This window comes from Urtica dioica, chromosome 4, assembly GCF_054948205.1.
Source record: "Urtica dioica subsp. dioica isolate 48M chromosome 4, U.dioica_male_clone48M_v1_H2, whole genome shotgun sequence".
Lineage (NCBI taxonomy): Eukaryota > Viridiplantae > Streptophyta > Magnoliopsida > Rosales > Urticaceae > Urtica > Urtica dioica.
The window spans coordinates 2,594,620-2,615,630 of NC_142759.1; the positions used below are offsets into that span (position 1 = coordinate 2,594,620).

Sequence of the window (21,011 nt, forward strand, 5' to 3'; positions counted from 1 at the left end):
TAAAATAATATCTGTGTGTTGTTAGTCTCTTGTGTGGCTGATGAGTTTACAACTTATATGCAAAATGAATAAATCCCAAAAATTATCAAACTTGCGTATCTTATTCCTCTAAAGCTCTTGCAATTGTTAAAAGAGTACCGTCCTATGTCGACATAGTACGGGTCTCGGTACAATTATTGATGACATTTTTTTATTTTTATATTTTTGCTTCTTTCTATGATGCACTTGGCTTTCTTTTCATTCCCCGTACTTGTAACATTGCTGCTCATAACCTTGTGAAATACGTTATTGTAATGGGTTCGAATGTGCGTTGGATGTGGGATGTCATGTGACTCCCGTCCCTGTTCTTTGGAAGAGGTCAGTATTGAGCGATGACTACATCGATTAAATTATAGTTTAATTTATTTACTACTCTCATAATATAGCACATGCGTCTTGTCTTAGTTTGAGATGACTACATCAATTAAATTATAGTTTAATTTATTTACTACATCTCTCGTAATATAGCACATGCGTCTTATCTTAGTTTGAGCGATTTTCTTAATTTTTAGATAATTATGCTAAAATTCAAAACATAAAACTGAATGGACTGCCAAATTCCCTCAAAATTTTCAAGGTTTTCACTTTTCAACCAATATAGTCAAGACTTGACATTCTTGTCTGACTATTTTAATTAATTTGCATTTAATGTTTTTCAATCGTTTTTTTATTAATTTTATACGGTCAAGTTCTTTTTAAAATAAATTATATGCAATTTTCTTTTAACTTCTTTGTAGGATTTTAGTATTTTTTTTATGTTCGATTTTAGTATTTTTTTTCTTCTGTTCATAGTACTTTCGACATTGATTATTTTGTTAATTTTAGACAAAAATGGACTATTTGGCTAGATTGAGAAATAGATCAGACCAGAGACCCGACTTAAAAAAATCTTTGATTTTTCGGTTCTTTCAAACACCATATCCCTGGAACAGTAATATAGGTTCTCCTTAACTTAGAACACTGTTTTCTTTTTTATCGGAGATGAAACCGGAAATTTTAAAAACTATTCAATATAGTGGAGTAAAACGTATTTTTTGGCTGTTTTACAATTCGTAAATTCACATTTACTCTATTTTCGCTTGATTACAGATTGCTTCTGAAAGACCGTTGAAAAACAATATCCTCAAAAATCACTAAACTGACTGATCTTTTAAAATAAGTACATAGTTATGGATTACAAGTAATAATGGAACTTCGAAGTTTATATCTATCTGTATGGTCGGAAAACAGGCACTTTTTAGTCTCGAGATACAGCAGTGAAAGAATAAAAGATATAAAAGAAGTTGATATCCTAACTCTGAGACAGAAAAAGGCCTACAAAGCTTGGATCAGCGAAATATCAACTCGATTTTGCATCCACGCCAATTTTTACGCACCACCAAACTTTGCATCGTACGCTTGAGGTTCCTGCAAGATTGCCACAACTTAGATCATTTATCGGAAACCTACTAAGAAAATGACACAATTAAGAGTCCGGTTTTCCTGTTTTGGCAATGATACGAGTATTTATTCATATGTTATGGGTTTTCAATGAAAGATTTAGAGGAAAAACCATGATAAGAAACAGTCAGAAATATAATCATTACCATGAAAATGGCTGAAATCTGCCTGCCAGCGAAAAATCTCAGATGCATCGAACGCTGAGCTGCCGATGCTGCTTCCACGGTTTCAAACCGCAGATACACACAGCCAGCACTGTTTCTGCAAAGACAAAAATGACCAACGGGTTATAACAGGAAAAAAAAATGTATTTGATGGGTAAATAAATAAAAAAACGGGAGATGATGTGGCTCGTTAAAATATCCATAAACTTAAAAAGCTTTTACAGCCCAAAAAAAAAGTACTTACTTGTCCACGTAAATATGAAGTACCCTGCCACATTTAGAGCATTCGTCCCCCACGTCATCTTTAATATCTTCGTCAAAATCTGGCTCAGTCTGCAACAATTTTTTATTATTTGAAGTCAATTATTCTTCTTCACTATTCACCCAAACAAATATATATATATATATATATATATAGCAAACCTCTGTAGCAGGATCAAACATATTCTTCAAGAGCAGACATTGGCTTGGAGTTCCAATGGGGATTAAGGCTGCAGCGGCGATCGCGGCAGCTTGTCCATTAACTGGCACAGCAAGGGTGCTTTGGTTCGGAACTGACCCATTCAGCGCAGGTACTCCAAGAGAGCTCACAATACTACAAAATTCAGAAACAATACGCAAACACACTGATAAGACTCTGTAAGAAACCCCGGTAGAAAGAAAACCGGATATAGGGAGTAGAGAAATCAAACTACTAACCTTGTAGCGATACCGGTGCGGTCCAACTTCTGCATGAGCATTGCTCTTGATTGAGCATTTAACGACTGCAAGGAAGAAAAAAAAAACAATTCAATGCAAGAAAAAAGAAAAAGAAAAATTAAAGTATCCGTCAGATTTTTGTGATAAACATACCAATCCACCGCCTTCATCGTCATCAAAATCAGCAGATTTTGCACCAGCATCTTGTGCTCCGACATGATCCGTAACAGATGAAACCTACAATGGAACAGTAGATTAATTTAGGAAAAGCTATCACCAACCACCAAACAATTACAACACGTTTTTTTGTAATATAACCGTGGTTTCCGGGTTGGACCCCACTAAAATCCACGAGGCCCTGGCATTATCGACCAGGAGATTACCCAAGTGGCCTCAATTTTTGCGTCCAGGGGGAATCGAACTGGGGACTAACACGGTCCCCAGAACCGCCCTTGCCATTAGACCAACTCCTTGGGGTTCAAACAATTACAACACTCAAAACAAGCAATTGACAAAACACAACTTTAACTCCACATAGCCTGAATTGTAAAGCCTAGGCATTAGGGAAGCAATAAAAGGCTACCTTAAGAACTCGACCGGCAATTTCCAATTTTCCATTCAAACTCGTAGCGGCCTTTGCATGTTCCAATTGGGCAAACTGATAACAGAATGACACGAAAAGTCAAATATCAATCTCAGGAACCGAAGATTAAATCTCTAAGAGAAGTAACCACTTACCTGAATAAACCCAAAACCCTTGCATTGCCCTGTTTCGAGATCGAGCGGCAGTTGCACAACCTCTACTGGACCAAATGGTTCAAATATCTGAGGCCACCATAAGCAAAAGTAGGAAAAAAAATAGTTAGTTCATCATGTTCTACTACTTTTGTTTTATATTCAAACTCTGCCAAAATTTAAAAACACAATCACATTGCAGTACCTCTCTAAGATTGGCCTCTGTCATGTTAAAGTGTAAATTCCCAACATATAACTTTCTATCCACAGCACCGTAAGGCCCTGTAGTACCAGTGACTCCAGTAGAAGGATTAGATTGAACAAGGTTCTTTTCAGCTTCAGAGGGTTTTACCATCACAGGTTGTCCAAAAAGTAGTTGTCCAGAGAGTGCAATTGCCATTGGGACAGACATTGCATCATAAAATTCAATATACCTACACATATTAGACCACTTGTAAGTCCTCCAAAACATGGAATAACGAGATTATTGCAATCAAACTTACAATGCATAAAGTAACGAGATGTAGGGAAAAAAAACTCAAGTGCAGAGAGCTCAAGCTGAGTTACTTTTGATGAATCTGATAACTAGTGTAAAGGAAAGAGTTAGCTCATTATCTGATCATTGAAGAAAGTACATAAACATTTAACAGGCGTGATGAAGTGAACATGAAAAGCTATAGTTATTAGACTCGGAGGGGCAAGGAAAGGCAACGGTCCTTATTTATTCTGACAAGAGCATGCAAGTCAGTGTTATGAGTCCACAAACCGTTTCAGACACAGAGAAAGCTGAAGAGGCATCCACTCTGAGATGACCAGGTGTAAAAAAAGTTAAATAGTATATTGACACTAAGTCCATTGTAATAATGATAATAAATCTACAATGTAGAACACCCAGGATTAAAGAGCGACAGGACCCCATCCAGTTCCGATTTCATTACTTCAGGATTTTTCAGAAGAATTTTTCAGTGGTTCCCATCCAGGGTAAGATGCCCGTAAAGTTACGTAGGATAAGGTACAAATGGCACAGAATGGTGCCCTAAACACGAAGAGGAAACTACCAGATAGAGGAAAATTTAGGTTCATGTTGTCTACCTTGAGTACGCAGCAAGAATTGATTAAACATGAGTGCATGGTATTCCCATCATCCCTCATCATTATCGCATTGCTAGTTCATTTAAGAATACAGTTAAGCTTGATTCTAGAAGCTGACATATCAGTAATTATTCACAAATTACATGCACATAAACTTTGTTGAAAATTAAATGTACATACCCAACACCTTTTGATCGCCTAGAATTCCTATCCATGATCAGCCGTACATCTCTCACCTGAAAACAAATATAAGAAGAAATAAACTAGAGTACGAAAGAAATGGTAGGTTAATGCAGTACAGATCTCATAGAAGACAACAACAAAATGCATGCATGTTCCACTGCCCTAACGTTGATAAAGAAGGAAAAAAAAAACATCCATATTACAATACAGATTAAGCATTTGGGAGATATTAAAGGATGCATAAAAAACCACAATAGAACTAGTTAATACCAGAGTAAGACGTAATAAAAGAGGAATCAAACTTAACTGACCAAAAAAAAGAAGCAAAGATTATTAATTTCTTTAACAAAAAAAAAAAAACCAACCTTGCCGGCCTTTGAGAAAAATTCATAAACATCTCTTTCATTTGCTTTTAGGGGCATCTGTCATTAGAGCAAAGTAGTCAGAAAGGAGCATATAATATTACAATATTACAGAATAAGATGATAGAAATGCAATGAGACAACCTGGTAGGCAAAAACAGTTCTCTGATCCCTTTCTGGATCAGCTTCGGGCTCTGCGTCTTTCTTGTCCTTGAACCTTCTGCTTAATACATCCCAAACAAAACAGACAAGGAAAAGAAATATGAAATAAAACTTTCCACAAAAGCAACTTTGTATCATAAGAGAGTTAAAAAAAAAATATGCTTTTAATATGACGGTAGACATATGAGAATTCGGGGCGCAGAAATCCGAAGCATTCGACTACATATATGCTATATAATAATAACACCATATCTGTGAAAGTCCTTTTGAAAGAAACAGTCGTATTCGTCACCCACGTTATTTGTATTCAAATGGTAAAAGGATAACAATCTTAGCAGACACAAACAAAGAAAGAATGAGAGCTTTAACAGTGCAATTCATTTAGTAAAAGCCCAAAATATGCAAAGGTCAACGCCCATACAGGTATTCGTTCAGAATGATAGTTAGTTTAAATTGAAACTGAGACCAGCCTTTAAAGGACGGTCATTGATAGTTAGCCATTAGCGAATAGATTAACAATGTTTCTACAAATTGAGCAAGAATTCTATCTATACAACACGTAACACAGGCAGAAAATTTAAAAAAAAAAACCTTCCATACAAAGTTTAAATTAACCAGTAAGAAGATGGAGCAAAAGAGATTACCTGTTCTCTCTGGGCTCAAACTCTCTTTCCCTATCTCTGATCTCTCTATCGCGCTCAGACCGACTTCGGCTCCGGCTCCGCCTTGACCTCTCAACTCGATCGGACCGGCTATGGCTCCTCTTCGACCTCTCGCCACGATCGGACCGGCTTCGGCTCCGACTCCGGCTCCGGCTTCTCTTCGAGCTCTCTCTCCGATCCTTTTCCTTATCCCTCCCTCTCTCCATTTCCTTATCCTTTCCTCTCTCCTTTTCCTTATCCCTTCCTCTCTCCCTTTCCTTATCCCTATCTGACCTCTCTCTATCCCTTTCCTTATCCCTATCTGACCTCTCTCTATCCCTTTCCTTATCCTTGTCAGTCCTCTCCCTATCTCTTCCACTCTTCTCTCTCTCGCGGTCCTTATCTCTGCCATGTCGCCGTTCCTTCTCGCGGCCGTTCTCGACATCGGAGACCTTCGATCGCTTGCTCCGTCGGTCGTCTCCGTTACCGTTGTCTCCGTCGCCAGCGGCGTCGTTCTCGTCGCCTTCAACTTCTCTTCTCCGAGAACTCTTCTCCCCCGATTCCCTCTTCTCCTTCCTACGCTTTGAATCTCGGTCCTCGTCCTTCTCTTCCACAGTCTTCTCCAAGTAATCGTACTCGTCGAACTCCATGTTCGAGACCTTCGTTGCTCTTAAGAGCTAGGGTTTAGCGAAACCCTAGATTTCGCAGATAGAGGCAGAGATTCACAGACCCAAAAGGGAGATTTGTGAAATTTGGGAGATTTGTAAATTTTAGGGGTTTGTGATGTGTAGTTGTACGGTCGAAGTCTTTGGCTTTGATACTTTTCTTTTAAATGACAAATTTCAAAAATACCCCTGATGTTTTAACAACCTTTCAGTAATAGTACAAAACTTTTTTTGTTTTATGTGATAAACCCTGTTAGCATATTAGCCTCGAACTAGACATACAATACTATATAGTATATTAAAAGATTAATAAAAAAATTATAAAAAAATGAAATTAGCTATATAACCATGTAAAACGTGAGAATTGCATATTACCCCATAGTTTCGTTAATAATTGTTAGATAGCCAGCAACAATTACCTATGGATTCCTTCAGTGTCAAGGTGAAATTCCTAAGAATTTGAGCTGAAGAGGCATTCATTCCCGAAATCCTAGTTGTAGCTTGTTTTTGACTACTTACCTTTGGGTTTTTATACATAACATCTTCGATTTTTTTTTTTTTTTTTTATCAAATAACATCTTCATTTCTTTCTCTCTATTTTTCATGTTCATATTTGCAAGTGATCTCATTTGGTTATCATCCCGTCCAATAATGTGACTTTGCCCTGGATCATTATAGAGTGTATGGGTCTTGTCTTACTACTTAAGCTTTTACCTTAGGCCCAATTAGCTTATTTAACCCTAAAATAAGCCAATTGTTTGACCAAACCGTTGGACCTTTAAATTATCACTTGTACGGACCTATAAAGTTCCTTTACTTCACACTCCCTAAGGCCAACTCCAACGCAACACTATATCACCAAATTAGTGCCATTTGTTGCTCCAATCACACTGTAAAACACACGTTATATATAGTGTGATATACAGTGTCACGCCATATATAGCGTGGCACTGTATATCACGCCAAACCTTTTTTTTTTTTAAATATTTTAATTACACATTAAACAAAAGTTTTACATATATATATATGTACTTATATTTACCCTTATTAATATTTATAGAACACCAAAACTCATAATTTGACTACAAAAACACATTAAAATAAAATTCAATAAAACTTAAAAATTTAAACATGGGTTACAAAGTCCAAATTAAACACACAACATAAACTAAAAACAATAATATAATTTTAAAATATATAGTAAATACATAAAAACATAATTTAAAAGCCTAGACACTATAATTATTTATTTAAATATTTGTTAATAAAAAGATGTATAGTTATAATAATATAATAATGGTGAATAGTATTTTTAGTGTGAAATTTGGTGTTGTGATTGGAGTTGGAAAAAAATTTGGTGCTAAATCAACACAAAAGTTGTGTTGATTTAACACCAAATATAGTGTTATGGTTGGAGTTGGCCTAAGTATACCCATACATAAGTGGGATTTTCGCATCAATTTTCGCAGAGCATTAGAGAGTCTCAACCTCTTCTTCTTCAATCACGAGGCATTTGGACCCATAAAGGACTCGGGTGATAATCCAAGTCCTTTATACACACATTGCATTGGCCACGGTTGCAAAATCAATAAAATTCCCTTTACTTGCCATGGGCTACGGGTAAGCACCAATTGAAACAACTTTTTTTTTTTTTATAAATATTTGAAGCCTAATTTGAAAGTTCTCATTCTGATATCTTTTAACTTCCAATCTCCAAGTGCCCTCCATTGAGTTATTTTAAGATTAAATTATGGCCGAAATAATAAAACTTCTAATTTTTTATTTCCAAAACAAATATTGACAAACCTAAGATGATGTTAACGCATTTGCAAACAATAATCTTGAGATGTGAAGTAGATAAAAAAATTTAAGACATATAGTAATGCCTCGACAAACATCATAATGTAACAACAATTTTGATATATGACAAAAAAAAGTGAAAATCTAATTACATGTTTTACTTGTTGTTCTTCCTTTATTTTAAAAACATTTAGACAATATTTTGAAAAATCAATTTTGCTTAAGGGGAATTTATTTATTTATTTATTTATTTTATAAAAGCCAAGCCCGTGATAAAATTGATTGAAGAGAATTTGATTTGCATGTATTATGTCATCAATAGAGTACAATCATATTTGTTATTTAACCAAAAAAGAGTACTATCATATTATTCAAGCGATATTCGCTTTGTCATTGCATGTGCGTGACAAATATGGTGGTAATATAATCTATTTTTACGAAACGACAATATGAAAAGAAAGCAATGAATATTCACACATCATATGAAAACTCGCTCTATGATGACAATACTTTCATAATGATGCCATAAAATATTAATATTATTCCACGATACAACAAAGAAGGCGCACAAAAAATAAAATATTCCCATCGATTATGCTATATGCTCATGCAAAAGCAATCACATAATACAAAATATAATTTCGATTAATTTATTCATCACCTAAAAATAACCTTCTCTCTCTCTCTCTCTCTCGTTTCTATCTCGTCTTATAAACCAAGGCCAAAGCCCAAACCAGGGTCGCTTCTTCTAAACGAAGTCAATATCGGAGTCAGATCTGGTGTTTCGAGTTTCCCGGCGATTCGCGATGGCGGGGGTCTGAAATGTTTGCTTTCTTCAATGAGATCTGTCTGATTATGAACGATTAATCTTCGAATCTGAAGTCCAGAAACAACACTCCATAACGAACGAGTTTCGGATTCGGATTAGGCTTAGGTTTCGGATTTTCTCGATTCGCCGCCATTGCTGATTGATCTCGGCCGTGGATGCTCTGATTCAGATGGACGTCGAAGAGTTTCGGGCGGTTCTGGATAGCTCCGGCGTAGACCTATGGACTCTGATAGACGCTGCCATCGGAGTGGCCTCGGCGGACCACGGTGACGAGCTCAGGCATCGCCGGGACGGAATCGTGGAGCGACTGTACAGCTCGCCTTCCTCCGACCAGCTCCGGAATCGGAGCCGGAGCCGGGATGAGCGGTCGAAAGCTCGGGTCGAAAAGCAGAGAGTCTCTCCGGCGACGCCGCAATCGCTTAGCGGAGAAGAAAGCGACGAAGAAGGAGGAGGCGGTGCCGGCGAGGGACGTGACCTGTTCGGAGGTTTGTTCGACGAGGAGCAGAAGAAGATTCTAGAAATCAAAAAGCTAATAGAAGAGTCGGATCAGGTTTTTTTTGGATTTGGTTTTATACTCTCAAAGCTTATGGCATTTTAGGTTTTTTGGGGGTTCTGATGATATTACTGTTTTTTTTTTTTTTGGCTATATTGGACTTTCTCTAGTCTGAGGAAGCATTGGTTGAACTGCTTCAAATGCTTGCGGACATGGACATAACCTTCCAAGCTCTCCAGGTGCTTATTAAATTGCGAGTTGATTCGATTTACATAACGGTTTGCTAATTGTTGTTTCTAGATAAGATTATGATGATTCCTTTTTGGTATGTAGGAGACGGATATAGGGAGACATGTGAATCAATTGAGGAAACATTCCTCATCCGAAGTCAAGCGATTAGTGAAGCAACTTGTCAGGTATTTCTGATAATCCCAAGTCTTAATTGATGATGAGAATTGGATTGCTTATATAATTTTTTTTTTTTCAATTCGTTCTTGAATTTTAAAGTGTGTTTTGATTTCTTTGAGGTTTTCTTGTTTGAGTCAGGAAATGGAAAGACACCGTGGATGAATGGGTGAAACTGAATCAGCCAGGAGAACATGCTTCTTCTGCACTAATGGGTACATAAAAACACATATTCAATTTTACTTTTTTGCCGTTTGTTCTTCTTTTGGGCAAAGAGGTAAATAAAGGGATTTGAGTTTTAGAGCTTGAAATGGAAGTTAGTGTCATTCCTGTTGAGTTTTGGATTTGATTTTGTTTTAGACGAAGACTCGCCGCAGCGGAAAGTTTCCCAAAGCGTTCATCACCAGGTTGAGAAAAATCCTTTTGAAATAATGATATCGTGACTTATGGGTCTGTTTGGGAAGTTTTGTGTCTTTCTGTTTCTATTACTAGTCCTCTAATGTTCTGGTGTGCCTTTTGGGTTGTGTACTTAGGTCCCTGATTTTGCTTACTCTCCAAATCCCCACAGTGAGTTGAATCCGATTCCTGTTTCTCTTTTCTTCTGTTTGTCTGTATTGTCGTAGATAGCTTGTTTTCGGGTTTTAATTATTTGGCACAACGTCTTTTGTTTTTTTTTTATTTCTTTTTGCAATGTAGATGGCAGTTCTGGGTCAGACAGAAACAACTCAGAACCCGAGCGAAAGCCAAAACCAGTCCCTCGTAGAGAGGCTCCACCGAAGCCATCAACTCCGTCGGTTTCGCGACCCGTTTCGAAATCTGCGCCACAGAGTGTAAATGTATGGATTGAGTTAGAGCCGATTACTCGATTTAGATGCTCAAAACTTGGGAGAAAGAAAAATATAATTAATTTCTCTTTTTTTGAAACTCTCGACCTCTTGAAAACTTTAGCCTGGTAGAGTCCTCATATGCCGAACCATAATTCACAGACGTGACATGACAATGAAAAAATGCTTAGATTATATCATTACAATTTGGGAGGTAATAATTTGTCGGGGAAATTCGCAGAGACAAAAGGAACAAAAGGGCAGCAACTTCAATATGGACAGGCTGGCCTCGGCGAGTAAACGGCTTCAGGCAAACTACAAAGAAGCCGAAAATGGTTTGCTCTTTGCATATTCATTTTCTTGCCCTTTGGTTAGCTTACATCTTTTTTACGTCGGAAATGTACTTATTGTTGGTAATTTGGTTGGTGCTCTTCAATGGTGGTGAAGCTAAAAGGCAAAGAACTATCCAAGTGATGGACATCCATGAGATTCCAAAACCAAAGAATTCCTTCTTTGCTAAGAACAAAGGTGGAGGTGGTGGTAGTTCTCTTGGCAGACACTGGTGATGATTTCGCTTGTTTTTCTGTCTTTTTGGGTCCAACCCACTTATTTGTTCAAACCACTTTTTTCTTCTTTTCTTGAGCATTTCTCATTGAGCCCTCTTTCCCAAAAAAAAGAAAAAAAAAAAGAAGAAAGACAGAAAAGACAGATAAAAACCTGTTTTTGTTTTGTTTTTTTTTTTTTTTTACTTTTTACCCTATAATGTCTTTTGTGGTTAATAAGGAAAACATACAAAACTGGCTTAAGTTTAGATAAACTGAAGTATGTGGTGAGAGTGAAGCCATGTGTACATAATATATGATTCTGGAAAGAGTTAAAAAGAGGGGTTTATCGTAATATTTATATATTTTTCTTTTTTGAGCGACTTTGGGGGGGGACTCGGATAAGGAGGAGAGAAGCCATTTTCTAATTCTTTTTTTTTTTTTTTTGGTTGTTGATGTCTTAACTCAATTTACGGGTCAATGGATTAGATGGGCCCTTGGGCTGGTGGGAGTGGGCCACAGTTGGGCCTTCTTTGAATGCTGTGATTGGTGGCGAATCGGAAATGGAGATTTTGCGGTGTTGCAATCACCATTATTATATGTCTTAGTCTTAGTTTACTTAACTTTTAGTGGTGGGTCTTTTGGTAGAAAAAGTCAACATTTCCTTTATCTTCATAATAGCGATTATATGAATTTTCTTTACTTTTTCTTCTACAAAGTCTGACCAGGAATACCTATCCATAGCTTGACAAATGAATAGCTTATCTATTTAGCATCATGAATATAATATATATAACCTGTGAGTGGGTGTGTAATTGCTTATTGCTTGGCAAAAAGAACCAGCAAATGTTGAATAGAGACTAGTGGGCTACTACTAGCAAGTGGCAAGGTGTACATGTGTTGGTGACTCGGCGCAATGTATTCAGTGATTATAATATTACTATGTGCATGTAGGACCATAATGTGTCACTATTTTTTTTTTCACTTCATTTCCTCTTCTGAGTCTAACTAGTTTCAGCAACTTGCGCGCTAGTCGAGTCAGCAAAATTATTATTGTTTTTAAACAAAAAGTGGAAAATAAAAATAAGAAAAATAAAGTAAGTTGAAAATTTTTAATTGTATCAAATTAAATTTAGTAAAATCATTGTCAATGATTTTTTTAAAAAGTGACTAAAGATAGGGAAAAAAACTCTTTTATGATTCAAAGTTTTTCAAAATACTGCATGTTTTCCTATCTGTCATATTTTTTTAGAATTATTGTGGAAAAAAAAATTAGGTAAATAAAAGTTGAAGTTAAATTTTGATAAAAGAAATTAAAAAAAAATATAAAGAAATAGAAAGTAAAAAAAAGTTTCTTATATTTATATTAATATAAAATCTACGTGTAAAAAGAATATATATATATATATATATATATATATATATATATAAACATATGCTCCAAATAATGTATGTTATTGATATAGTATAATATAGTATTAGTAATTATGATCATAATATACATAATTTTTTTAAAAGAATATATATATATATATATATATATATATATATATATATATATATATATATATATATATAAACATATACTCTAAATAATGTATGTTATTGATATAGTATAATATAGTATTAGTAATTATGATCATAATATATATAAAAAAAATTATACAAATATATTGATGAGAGAGGAAGGGAAAAAAAATAAAATAAATAATTAAAGACCAAGGAAAAAAAAAATTAGGACCGTCTTGTGTCGCCATATGACGACGCCACGTGGCGGCCTGTGGTTAAAGTTGGATGAGGCATTGCCTCTTATGGACAAATGCAAAGCATTTCTTTTCATCTCATCAATTGTTTGTATGCATACTGCATACACATTTTGCGTTATATTGGTTTGGGTTGTGTAATTCTAATGAAGTTGTGTAATTCTAATGAAGTAATTAGGTTTCTCATGATTAGCTTCATTTTGCTATATGTTCCCGAGTTTTAATATGAGATTACAAAGTAGGTTCATTTACCATCTTACAAAAATAGTAACCTACCTAGAAAATTATTACAATTACAAACCTCAAGGCAACACACAAATCCCAAATTCTCACAAAAGGAGGGTCGAGATGGTGGCCGCATGGTTCAGGAAAAGGACGTTGAATTTTTTTTTTTTTTTTTTTTTTGGCTTGATGAAAGCTTGTTTCGTAGTTCACTCAAAATGTTTTTGTTTTCTGTTTTTCGTTTTTTTATAGTTGTACTCTAATAATTTGTTGCAGTTGTTTTCACATAAATGTTTGGTGAAGATTTAATTTTTTTATTCAGTTTTTTTTTTTTTGGTAGTTTTAGTATATTAATACACAGAAGAATTATGCGTCGAGATATATACTAATTGAAAGCCTTTGTTTCGAATATCATTGTAGTATCTTTCGTTTTGATGATTGGTCAAAGAGTCATCGGAAAACACCACATTTATCGTCAAAGTCAAAACGACAACTATCGAATTTTGAAACTAAAATTTGATTTAAAATTGTGCAAACTGATCTACTCGACGAGAGGATAACGATCCAATATACGGTTTGTGAAACGGAGTTCCGGTTGTTGAGATATTAGATTTTAATTTATTTTTTTCGTCAGAGTCGTAAAACTTGAGTTTTCTGGTGAAATAAAAAATAAAAAAAAATCGATAATCGAAAGTGAGGAAGATTGAATGGTGTTGAGAGAAGAGAAAGAGATGTCAAGATAATATAGTAAACAAAAAGGAAAAAAAAAACTAAAAAATTGAGGGAAAAAATTGAAAAACACCTAAAAACTGTTTTATAATTTCCTTCATTAAAACAAAGTACAGTTTGAATTTTTTTTGAATTATATTATAATAATTATCAAATAAATACTTTATTCAATTTTTTTTATTATTATACCATTCAAGTTAGAATAGTGGAAAACACTTTTTAAGTAATAAAAGAAACATACAAAGTTTGTAGCAACTTTATTATGCAAATGGTCATTTTAAGGGGAATGTGGTCAATTTTGCACCTTCTTATGAGGAATAGGAAGAAAGAAAAAGAGAAATGATTTAGGGATTTCAAAAATTGTGGGCTTTCTTTTGTATTCTAATTCTAATTGGTTTTAATTGTTTGTTTTAATATGATTATTAATTAAAATATGCATAACTTATGTGTTCACAACAGCTTAGCATTCCACATGTACTTTCATTGCAAACTAACGAGATAAGTACTCACGGTCAACAATATAGTAACATAATTTATTTTATCGAAAAAAAATAGCATATAATTGTGAAAATGGTCTTTAAGTATTTGTCACCATAAATCCAATAGAATATTCAGACATCAATTACAAGTAGCTTCCATAGAATCTATCGGTGAATAAAATATATCACTAGTGATTCTGCAAAGTTTCAAAGCTAAATATTGGATTTTTGATGCTTGAAATTTACGAAAATGAATTGAAATATGAAAGTTCCACGACTTTTTATAAGAGGTAATGAATATTTGTTTTCAACCATTTTGGATACAAATCCAATCATAAACTTATACTAAAGTTAATAATCACAGTTTTCACAAATTAGATCAATGTCAATTCTGCATACCATATTTTTTAATAAATTTAATACCAACGCGAAGCCTTGGACAAGAAAATTATTTTGACACTAGTAAAACAAACCTCTTTTTAAAGAAATGGGACCTAGGGTGACAGTGGTTAAAACAAAAAATATTATGTTGAGAATTTGTGTCGATTTTGGACTTTAGCTCACTCACCTTTTTTCTTTTTTCTTTTTTAAATACATATATATATACACACACGCAAAACGTGCAGAGCTAGTGATTTTTTTTTTTTTTTGCTGCATCCTAAACTTTTGAAAGTTGCAAGTTTTACGCCAAAATTTATCAATTTTTTGCCTTGTAAATTTTTGTATACTTATTTTGATCCCCTCATATTTTTCATTCAGATTTCCCATGCTTTTTACCGATATTTACTCCGATACTTGTCAAAAATCATAAACTAACTGGTTGGAATATATAATTTCTGGCATAACGTAGTTGGTAATTTTATTTTCACCCGACCTTCAAAGCAGAGGTCGTGACTCCAATTTTCACTCGCACCAAAACTATCTTTAAAAAAAAAAAAAAAAAAACTAAAATTGGTTGGAATACGAAAGACCAATTCAAATATCAAAATATACCAAATAATAATATATTAATTAATAAGAGCCAATAGTTAGATATTTTCTTTCTCGAAATTAGAAAGAAGAATATACTATATAGTGCTACAAAACAAAGTAAAACCCATCAACATTCCAAGCTTATTCCGAAAGAACCAGACCCAAGGAGATCCTACTACAAATTGATAAACCATCATCAACATTCCAATTTCCTTAATGAGAAAATAATAAATAGGGGTCAAATAAAAAAACCCTGCTTCTCATTGACACAAAACCTTTTTCTTTTCCTTCTCCGACGACGCCTCGTTCGACGTCCTCAGACTCAGCAGCATGTTATCCGCGAGCTTGCTCCGCTCTCTCTCCTTATCGCTTTCCTCAGCTTCCAACACGAAAGAGATGCCCTTCTTCGTCCCGTGCTGCTTCTTCTTCCGAGCGTCGCTGAGTTTGCTTTCGTGCCAAGAATCGAGGATCCGAAGCAGAGAGCTATCGTCCGCCTCTTCCCCGAGCTTCTTCTCGACGGGACGGGTTTCGTCTCGCTCCGAGAGCTCGTCCTCCGAGACCGCCGGCTCGTACTCGAAGTCCGCTTCCGTTTTCGCCCTTTGAGATTCGAAGCTCGGTCTCGAGTCCGCGATCGGGCCGAGCTCTTCCCAGTTCGAGTCGGTGAAGCCGTCCCCGTTCGTCGGCGGCGGTGCCTCGGGAACGATGTAACCGGACTTTATTTTGACGCCGGACATGCTGTTTATCAACGGGTTCACCCCGTGGTACCCGAGCCTCTGGTAATCGAGGTGATAGCCGTACGTATCGAAAAACTTCTTTCTGAACAAGCCCGCGAAGAACCCTCTCGGATTTTCCCTCGCTATCTCGTCCACGAGGCTCTTACAGTCCGCCAAGACCTTGCTTTTGGACCTCGCCGGAAGAGGTCCTTCTACTTCTTCTTCTTCTTCTTCTTCTTCTTCTTCTCCGACAGATTGAGAAACGTTGTTCTCCGGTGATTTTGCTTCTTCGCCGCGGCTCCTGAAGAGAGAGCTCAAGCTGTTTGGGTCCTTCTCGCGAGGGTGAGTCTCCGGCTCCGAGTTCTTTTCGGTGCGGGAGAGCTTGAAAGGGAAAGCTTCCGAGGGACACTCTTCGACCCACTTCTTCTCTTCGATCAATAAATCAACCAAACGAGACACATCTCTTTCCTCGAGAGGTAAAAGACAGTACGGTCCTTTACTTCGGAGTTCGCGTGCCATCTCTTGCCTGGCAAACATATTGTAGACACGAAAGAGTTTTGTGATCAGGTTTTACAGTAGTTTCACGTTAACTTGCTGAGAAAGTTACAGCGTTTCTAATCATGTTTAAAAAATAATGTAACAGCAATGACTCAATGTTCTGTCATTATAAAAGAAATCACTTTAAGAAAATATAACCAGTTTAAAAAGTGTTACTGAGTCGCTTTTACTTGGCTTCGTTTCTCAGTTCTTTTCAATCATAAATTTATTATGGTTTATTCCCTTTAAGTAAGCTGTGAGATAACAATAGAGGGAAAAAAGAAAAGTCTGTCTTGGAATGAATTTCACAGTTCTTCTAAATCTACGATTCTAATCATGCTTTACATATCTAAAACTTAGAACTCTACAGGAAAAAAGGAAAGTGTCATTTATTGAAGAAAAAAAAAATAATGGCAAGGTGCATAAAAATACAAGAGCGTTAAAAAGGAAAATGCAATCCTTGAAAAAACCTGGTTTTTGATTCGGACACAAGAAGCGATCCTCTGGGCGTGTCCATAAACGTGTCCATGATACTCCAGAACGAGTCCTGAGAGAAAAGTTTCTGCATAGAATGTCTAGCAATCAGCCTTTCCTCGTCAGAAGAACGATCGCTCGGTTTTCCAGTTTCCGAGGTATTAGTATTCATAAACCAACTTCGGATTCGGTCAGTATAACCCAGATTCGCAACGAATTTCTCTAACGATTCTGAATTCGCCATTTTGCCAAGAAGGGAAGAGTGTGAAGGAGGACTGGGAAAAGCAGCTGTTGTTTTTGGTATCAAATCCTTCTCCGTATCGCTTTCCTCCGATTTCATTCCACCTCCGTAGCTCTTGGTATCAGAACCAAAGCTTTCACCGCCGAACCATTTCCTCCAAAACCTTATGAGAATCCCGGGCTCGGATGACGGCTCGAGTTGCACCAGGACGGGAAATTTGTTTCCTGATTCCGGCGATTTAACTGGTTCAGCGATCTTCTCATCACTTGAATGAAAAAGATCTTTTCTTTCGGCGATCTTCTGATCTCCATCGACCACTTCGATAACCTTCTCATCTCCGGGATTTTCTACAATCTTTTTGTCGGACCAAACCTCAGTCATTCTAATCACATCTTCAGCACTCCTCGACCCGTCTTTCTCGTTCGCCTTTTCCGTCGAGCTCTGCGGAGTCTTCTTCGCATCCTCGTCTTCAAAAGATTTTCGGTCATAACCCGACTCCGAACGTCCATTCGAATGCGAGATATAATACGCCACGTACTGACCGTTACTAGCTTTCATAACCCTCAAAATATCATTCTCCATCGACAAAAGAAAGGTAATGAACTTTTTATACCCGTAATAGTTTTCCTTATCAAAGCTCTCGTCTTTACCCAACTCGTTGCGGATATCTGAGATGAAAGTTCCGTCGGGGTGGTTCGATTTCAGTATCCGACGGATCCGCCTCCTGATGATCGCCGGGGTGCCCAGATAAAGTGGAAGGTCGGTCTCCGATCCGGACTTGTATTCATCGGAAGCTTCTGAGGCCGTGAAAGGGTCTAGAAGAGGCGCTTTGTAACGGCCGTACCACGAATTGTAAGGACCGTCGGGCGGTTGGTTGAAGCATTTTCCGGCGAGGTTCTCTCCCCGGAGAAGGTCGTGCCAGTTCCACACTACGCTCGCAGCGCTGCAAAGGACTGCGGGGGAGTTTTCTTCCGGCGAGGCTAGCAGTATGTTGTAGTTGCTCATCCGGAGCTTGTGCAAGACTCCGGCGAAGTCCTTATCGCCGGAGATCAGGAAGAGGTGGGCCGGCGGAGGATTTTGGGAGACCCAGTACATGAGGTTTGCTAGGATCGATCGATCAGCGCTGTTTTTCCCATCTGAATGTAATTAAGAAAAATGAAAAGTTCAGATTAGTTTCTTATTAAAAGGTGACAATTTGATAAACCATTTCATTTTCACGGATATCTCTGCAACTTAGATTTTGGCCTAAATACCATCTTATCGGTAACAAAAAAGAAAAAAGAAAAAGTACATAGAGGACCCTGAAATCACGCCAAGGCTCAAGGTTTTTCATAACCAATGGCAAGAGACATTGCAATATCAAACTTTTTGGAGAAGAAAAAAGACACAAAGTATGAAACCAATTTGACTATTTCATCATTGACTGATCATCCTTTCCAGGAGTAATCAAACACAGCCAAGGAAATGCGAAAGCACAGTCATCAACACTAAATAACAAAACCAAGAAATCATACCATCGCTAATTATGCGAAATGAGACACGCAGAACAAAAAAAACACAAGCCAATTCTTTAACCAACTTGACTGTTTCATAAGATCATCAATCAATAATAATGAGTCAAAATTCAAGCTCACGAACTGCGTGGGACGTGGGCGAGGTTGACGCCGGTGACGGAGAGGCCCTCCTGTTTGATCCTGGAGAGCTGCATCATGTCTGCGAAGGCCGTGATTTCCATCGGCCCTCTGATTCCGGCGGCCCTCACGGCGGCGGAGATGGCGGAGGCCACGCGGAAGACGTTGGTCTTCGACGGAACGTTGCAGTTCTCCAAGTCCCACCACACTGACACTTTCACCTGCCGCGAACCCTCTGACGCCGCCGTGTGGGACCCACGGCTCAGCGACACGTGGAGGATCGTCAGACCCGTCCGAGAAGAAGAGAGGCGTCTCATTGTCTCTGACTCGGTTCCCTCTCTCTCTCTCTCACCTTGCAATACCAACCATTGCTGGGGTTTAAGACAAATGGGAGCAAATGCTCTACTAGAACCCTAAACCCTTTTTTTTTTTTTTCCTTTTCCTTTTTCAATTATTATTACAAATAATTAGCTGTTTAGCTATCTAAAACACTAGCAATTTGATTTTAGCCAACCTTTCGTTAATTTCCCGTAAATAGCCATCTTGCTTACGTGGCAGCTTATTAATTGAATTAGTTTTACCTTTTCGTCCTTTAGGCATTTTTTTTTAAAAAAAAAATCGAATTAAATATTGAAACCGAATTGGGGAAGTTTTCAAATTTGAAATTTGAATTTTGAGCAGATTTTGAAAGTTCTCAGCCATTAATTGTTATGTATTTGGAAATTTTCAACGTTGACTTTAGGTAATTAGTTTCTATTTTCGTTGCAATTCATTAGGTAATTAATTTCGAATTAATTCTTCATTCATTGATATTATTTTGTCTTCCATATATTCATAATTTCCAGAATTTTCGTGCTCAAAATATTTCCAGAATTTTTCAGTTTATTTACACAAGTATACTGTAAATAGGCTTTGTATTTACAGTGAATATACTGTAAATAAGCTTCGTATTTACACGAATATACTGTAAATATGATTTCTATTTACACGAACATACTGTAAATATGATATCTATTTACACGAACATACTGTATAAAAATAAAATAAAAAAAAAAAAAAAAAAAAAAAAAACCATAAGCTTCTCTCAGCAAGAAACCATAAACAAACCACGACATAAAAAATAAAAATTAAAAAACATAAAAAAAAACGCTGAAATTCCTGAAATTCTCCGGTGTCTCTTCGTCGGCGGCATGCTCGGCGGCTCGCGGCGGTCGTGCACGGCGGCGCTCGGTCTCAGCGGGATGGCGCGCGCAAGGAAGAGAAGCTTGGGCTAAGGCTGGTGGTGGTGTCCGCGCGCAGAAGAGAAGAAGGAGAAGAAGACGGCGGCGCTCGGTCTCAGCGGGATGGGGCGCGCGAGGAAGAGAAGCTCGGGCTCGGGCTGGTGCTGGTGGCCGCGCGCAGAAGAGAAGAAGGAGAAGAAGACGATGTTTGACATTTTCTGTTTGTGTGAGAGAGAAAACAGCGTGTGAGAGAGAATATTGTGTGAAATAACCGCTGCAGTTAATGGTATTAATTACGGATCTTTATGATGTTCATCAATAACCGCTACAGTTATTATCATAATATATTGATTTATATGAATTTATTTCAGTAATGTAGTGGGCGGGAACATGTTAGGGGTTTTTGGTATTTTTAAAACGTGTAAATAAATTGGGCTGGCTATTAACCCAAAATTAACATAATGTTGGCCAAATCCAAATCTGTCTAAATAAGGGAGGCTATTTAGCTATATTACCCTTATTATTATTTACTATATATATATTATATTATATTTTAAAAGAAAAAAGAGAAAATTTATTCCACCTACTTTCATACAATGTATTTTCAAGTGTAAGGGCATATATCACGGGAAATAGATAACAATTATACTTTGACAATTACAAAAAAATCAATCAAAACTCAAAATTTACACATTTTTTATTAAATTATTTGTGCAAAACGTATATGCCTTTATTGAAATCTGTCATATCGTGATTACATTCGTTACGAAATCGAAAAATATCGTGACACTAAAATTCTCCAAACATTCTCTAAATTCTGATCGAAAGGATAGAAGTGTAGATTTCGTGACAGATTTCATTAAAGATATTATAATTTTTGTATAAGTGATTTAGTAATATATGTGACTTTTGATTGATTTTTGATAATTACCAAACAAATGCCGTCAATTTCCCA

General features: G+C 36.7%; 3 protein-coding genes across 3 annotated transcripts; 1 reads left to right on the forward strand and 2 right to left on the reverse strand.

The window, feature by feature from the left end:
• Positions 1–1,159: 1,159 nt before the first annotated feature.
• On the reverse strand, positions 1,160–6,313 carry LOC149399241 (Splicing factor, CC1-like protein). The gene is made up of 13 exons (XM_089611442.1): positions 5,521–6,313; positions 4,859–4,934; positions 4,718–4,774; positions 4,350–4,405; positions 3,283–3,511; positions 3,081–3,167; positions 2,926–3,000; positions 2,496–2,579; positions 2,343–2,407; positions 2,067–2,238; positions 1,888–1,976; positions 1,626–1,740; positions 1,160–1,446 (listed from the first exon to the last, which is right to left on the reverse strand). Exons 1-13 carry the CDS (start codon positions 6,165–6,167, stop codon positions 1,408–1,410), a joined length of 1,791 nt encoding a protein of 596 aa, XP_089467568.1. The 5' UTR covers positions 6,168–6,313; the 3' UTR covers positions 1,160–1,407.
• A 2,326-nt stretch (positions 6,314–8,639) lies between these two features.
• LOC149399242 (Transcription elongation factor (TFIIS) family protein) lies at positions 8,640–11,793 on the forward strand. The gene is made up of 9 exons (XM_089612273.1): positions 8,640–9,361; positions 9,475–9,543; positions 9,638–9,720; positions 9,851–9,924; positions 10,070–10,116; positions 10,243–10,276; positions 10,406–10,545; positions 10,775–10,868; positions 10,981–11,793. The coding sequence occupies exons 1-9, from the start codon at positions 8,981–8,983 to the stop codon at positions 11,097–11,099; spliced, it is 1,041 nt and encodes a 346-aa protein (XP_089468399.1). The 5' UTR covers positions 8,640–8,980; the 3' UTR covers positions 11,100–11,793.
• Positions 11,794–15,292: 3,499 nt separating this feature from the next.
• LOC149399243 (uncharacterized) lies at positions 15,293–19,261 on the reverse strand. Its single transcript, XM_089613033.1, has 3 exons — positions 18,844–19,261; positions 16,961–18,341; positions 15,293–16,479 (listed from the first exon to the last, which is right to left on the reverse strand). The coding sequence occupies exons 1-3, from the start codon at positions 19,151–19,153 to the stop codon at positions 15,501–15,503; spliced, it is 2,670 nt and encodes an 889-aa protein (XP_089469159.1). The 5' UTR covers positions 19,154–19,261; the 3' UTR covers positions 15,293–15,500.
• Positions 19,262–21,011: the final 1,750 nt, after the last annotated feature.

Coding starts and splice junctions, on each gene's coding strand:
- LOC149399241 (XM_089611442.1), bottom strand. CDS start 6,167: ATGGAGTTCGACGAGTACGATTACTTGGAGAAGACTGTGGAAGAGAAG. Junction 3,512..4,349: donor AGGCGATCAAAAGGTGTTGG/GTATGTACATTT, acceptor TAATATGTGTAG/GTATATTGAATTTTATGATG. Junction 1,977..2,066: donor TGTTTGATCCTGCTACAGAG/GTTTGCTATATA, acceptor AAATTGTTGCAG/ACTGAGCCAGATTTTGACGA.
- LOC149399243 (XM_089613033.1), bottom strand. CDS start 19,153: ATGAGACGCCTCTCTTCTTCTCGGACGGGTCTGACGATCCTCCACGTG. Junction 18,342..18,843: donor CCTCGCCCACGTCCCACGCA/GTTCGTGAGCTT, acceptor AATTACATTCAG/ATGGGAAAAACAGCGCTGAT. Junction 16,480..16,960: donor GTGTCCGAATCAAAAACCAG/GTTTTTTCAAGG, acceptor TATGTTTGCCAG/GCAAGAGATGGCACGCGAAC.
- LOC149399242 (XM_089612273.1), top strand. CDS start 8,981: ATGGACGTCGAAGAGTTTCGGGCGGTTCTGGATAGCTCCGGCGTAGAC. Junction 10,277..10,405: donor TTACTCTCCAAATCCCCACA/GTGAGTTGAATC, acceptor TTTGCAATGTAG/ATGGCAGTTCTGGGTCAGAC. Junction 10,869..10,980: donor CTACAAAGAAGCCGAAAATG/GTTTGCTCTTTG, acceptor ATGGTGGTGAAG/CTAAAAGGCAAAGAACTATC.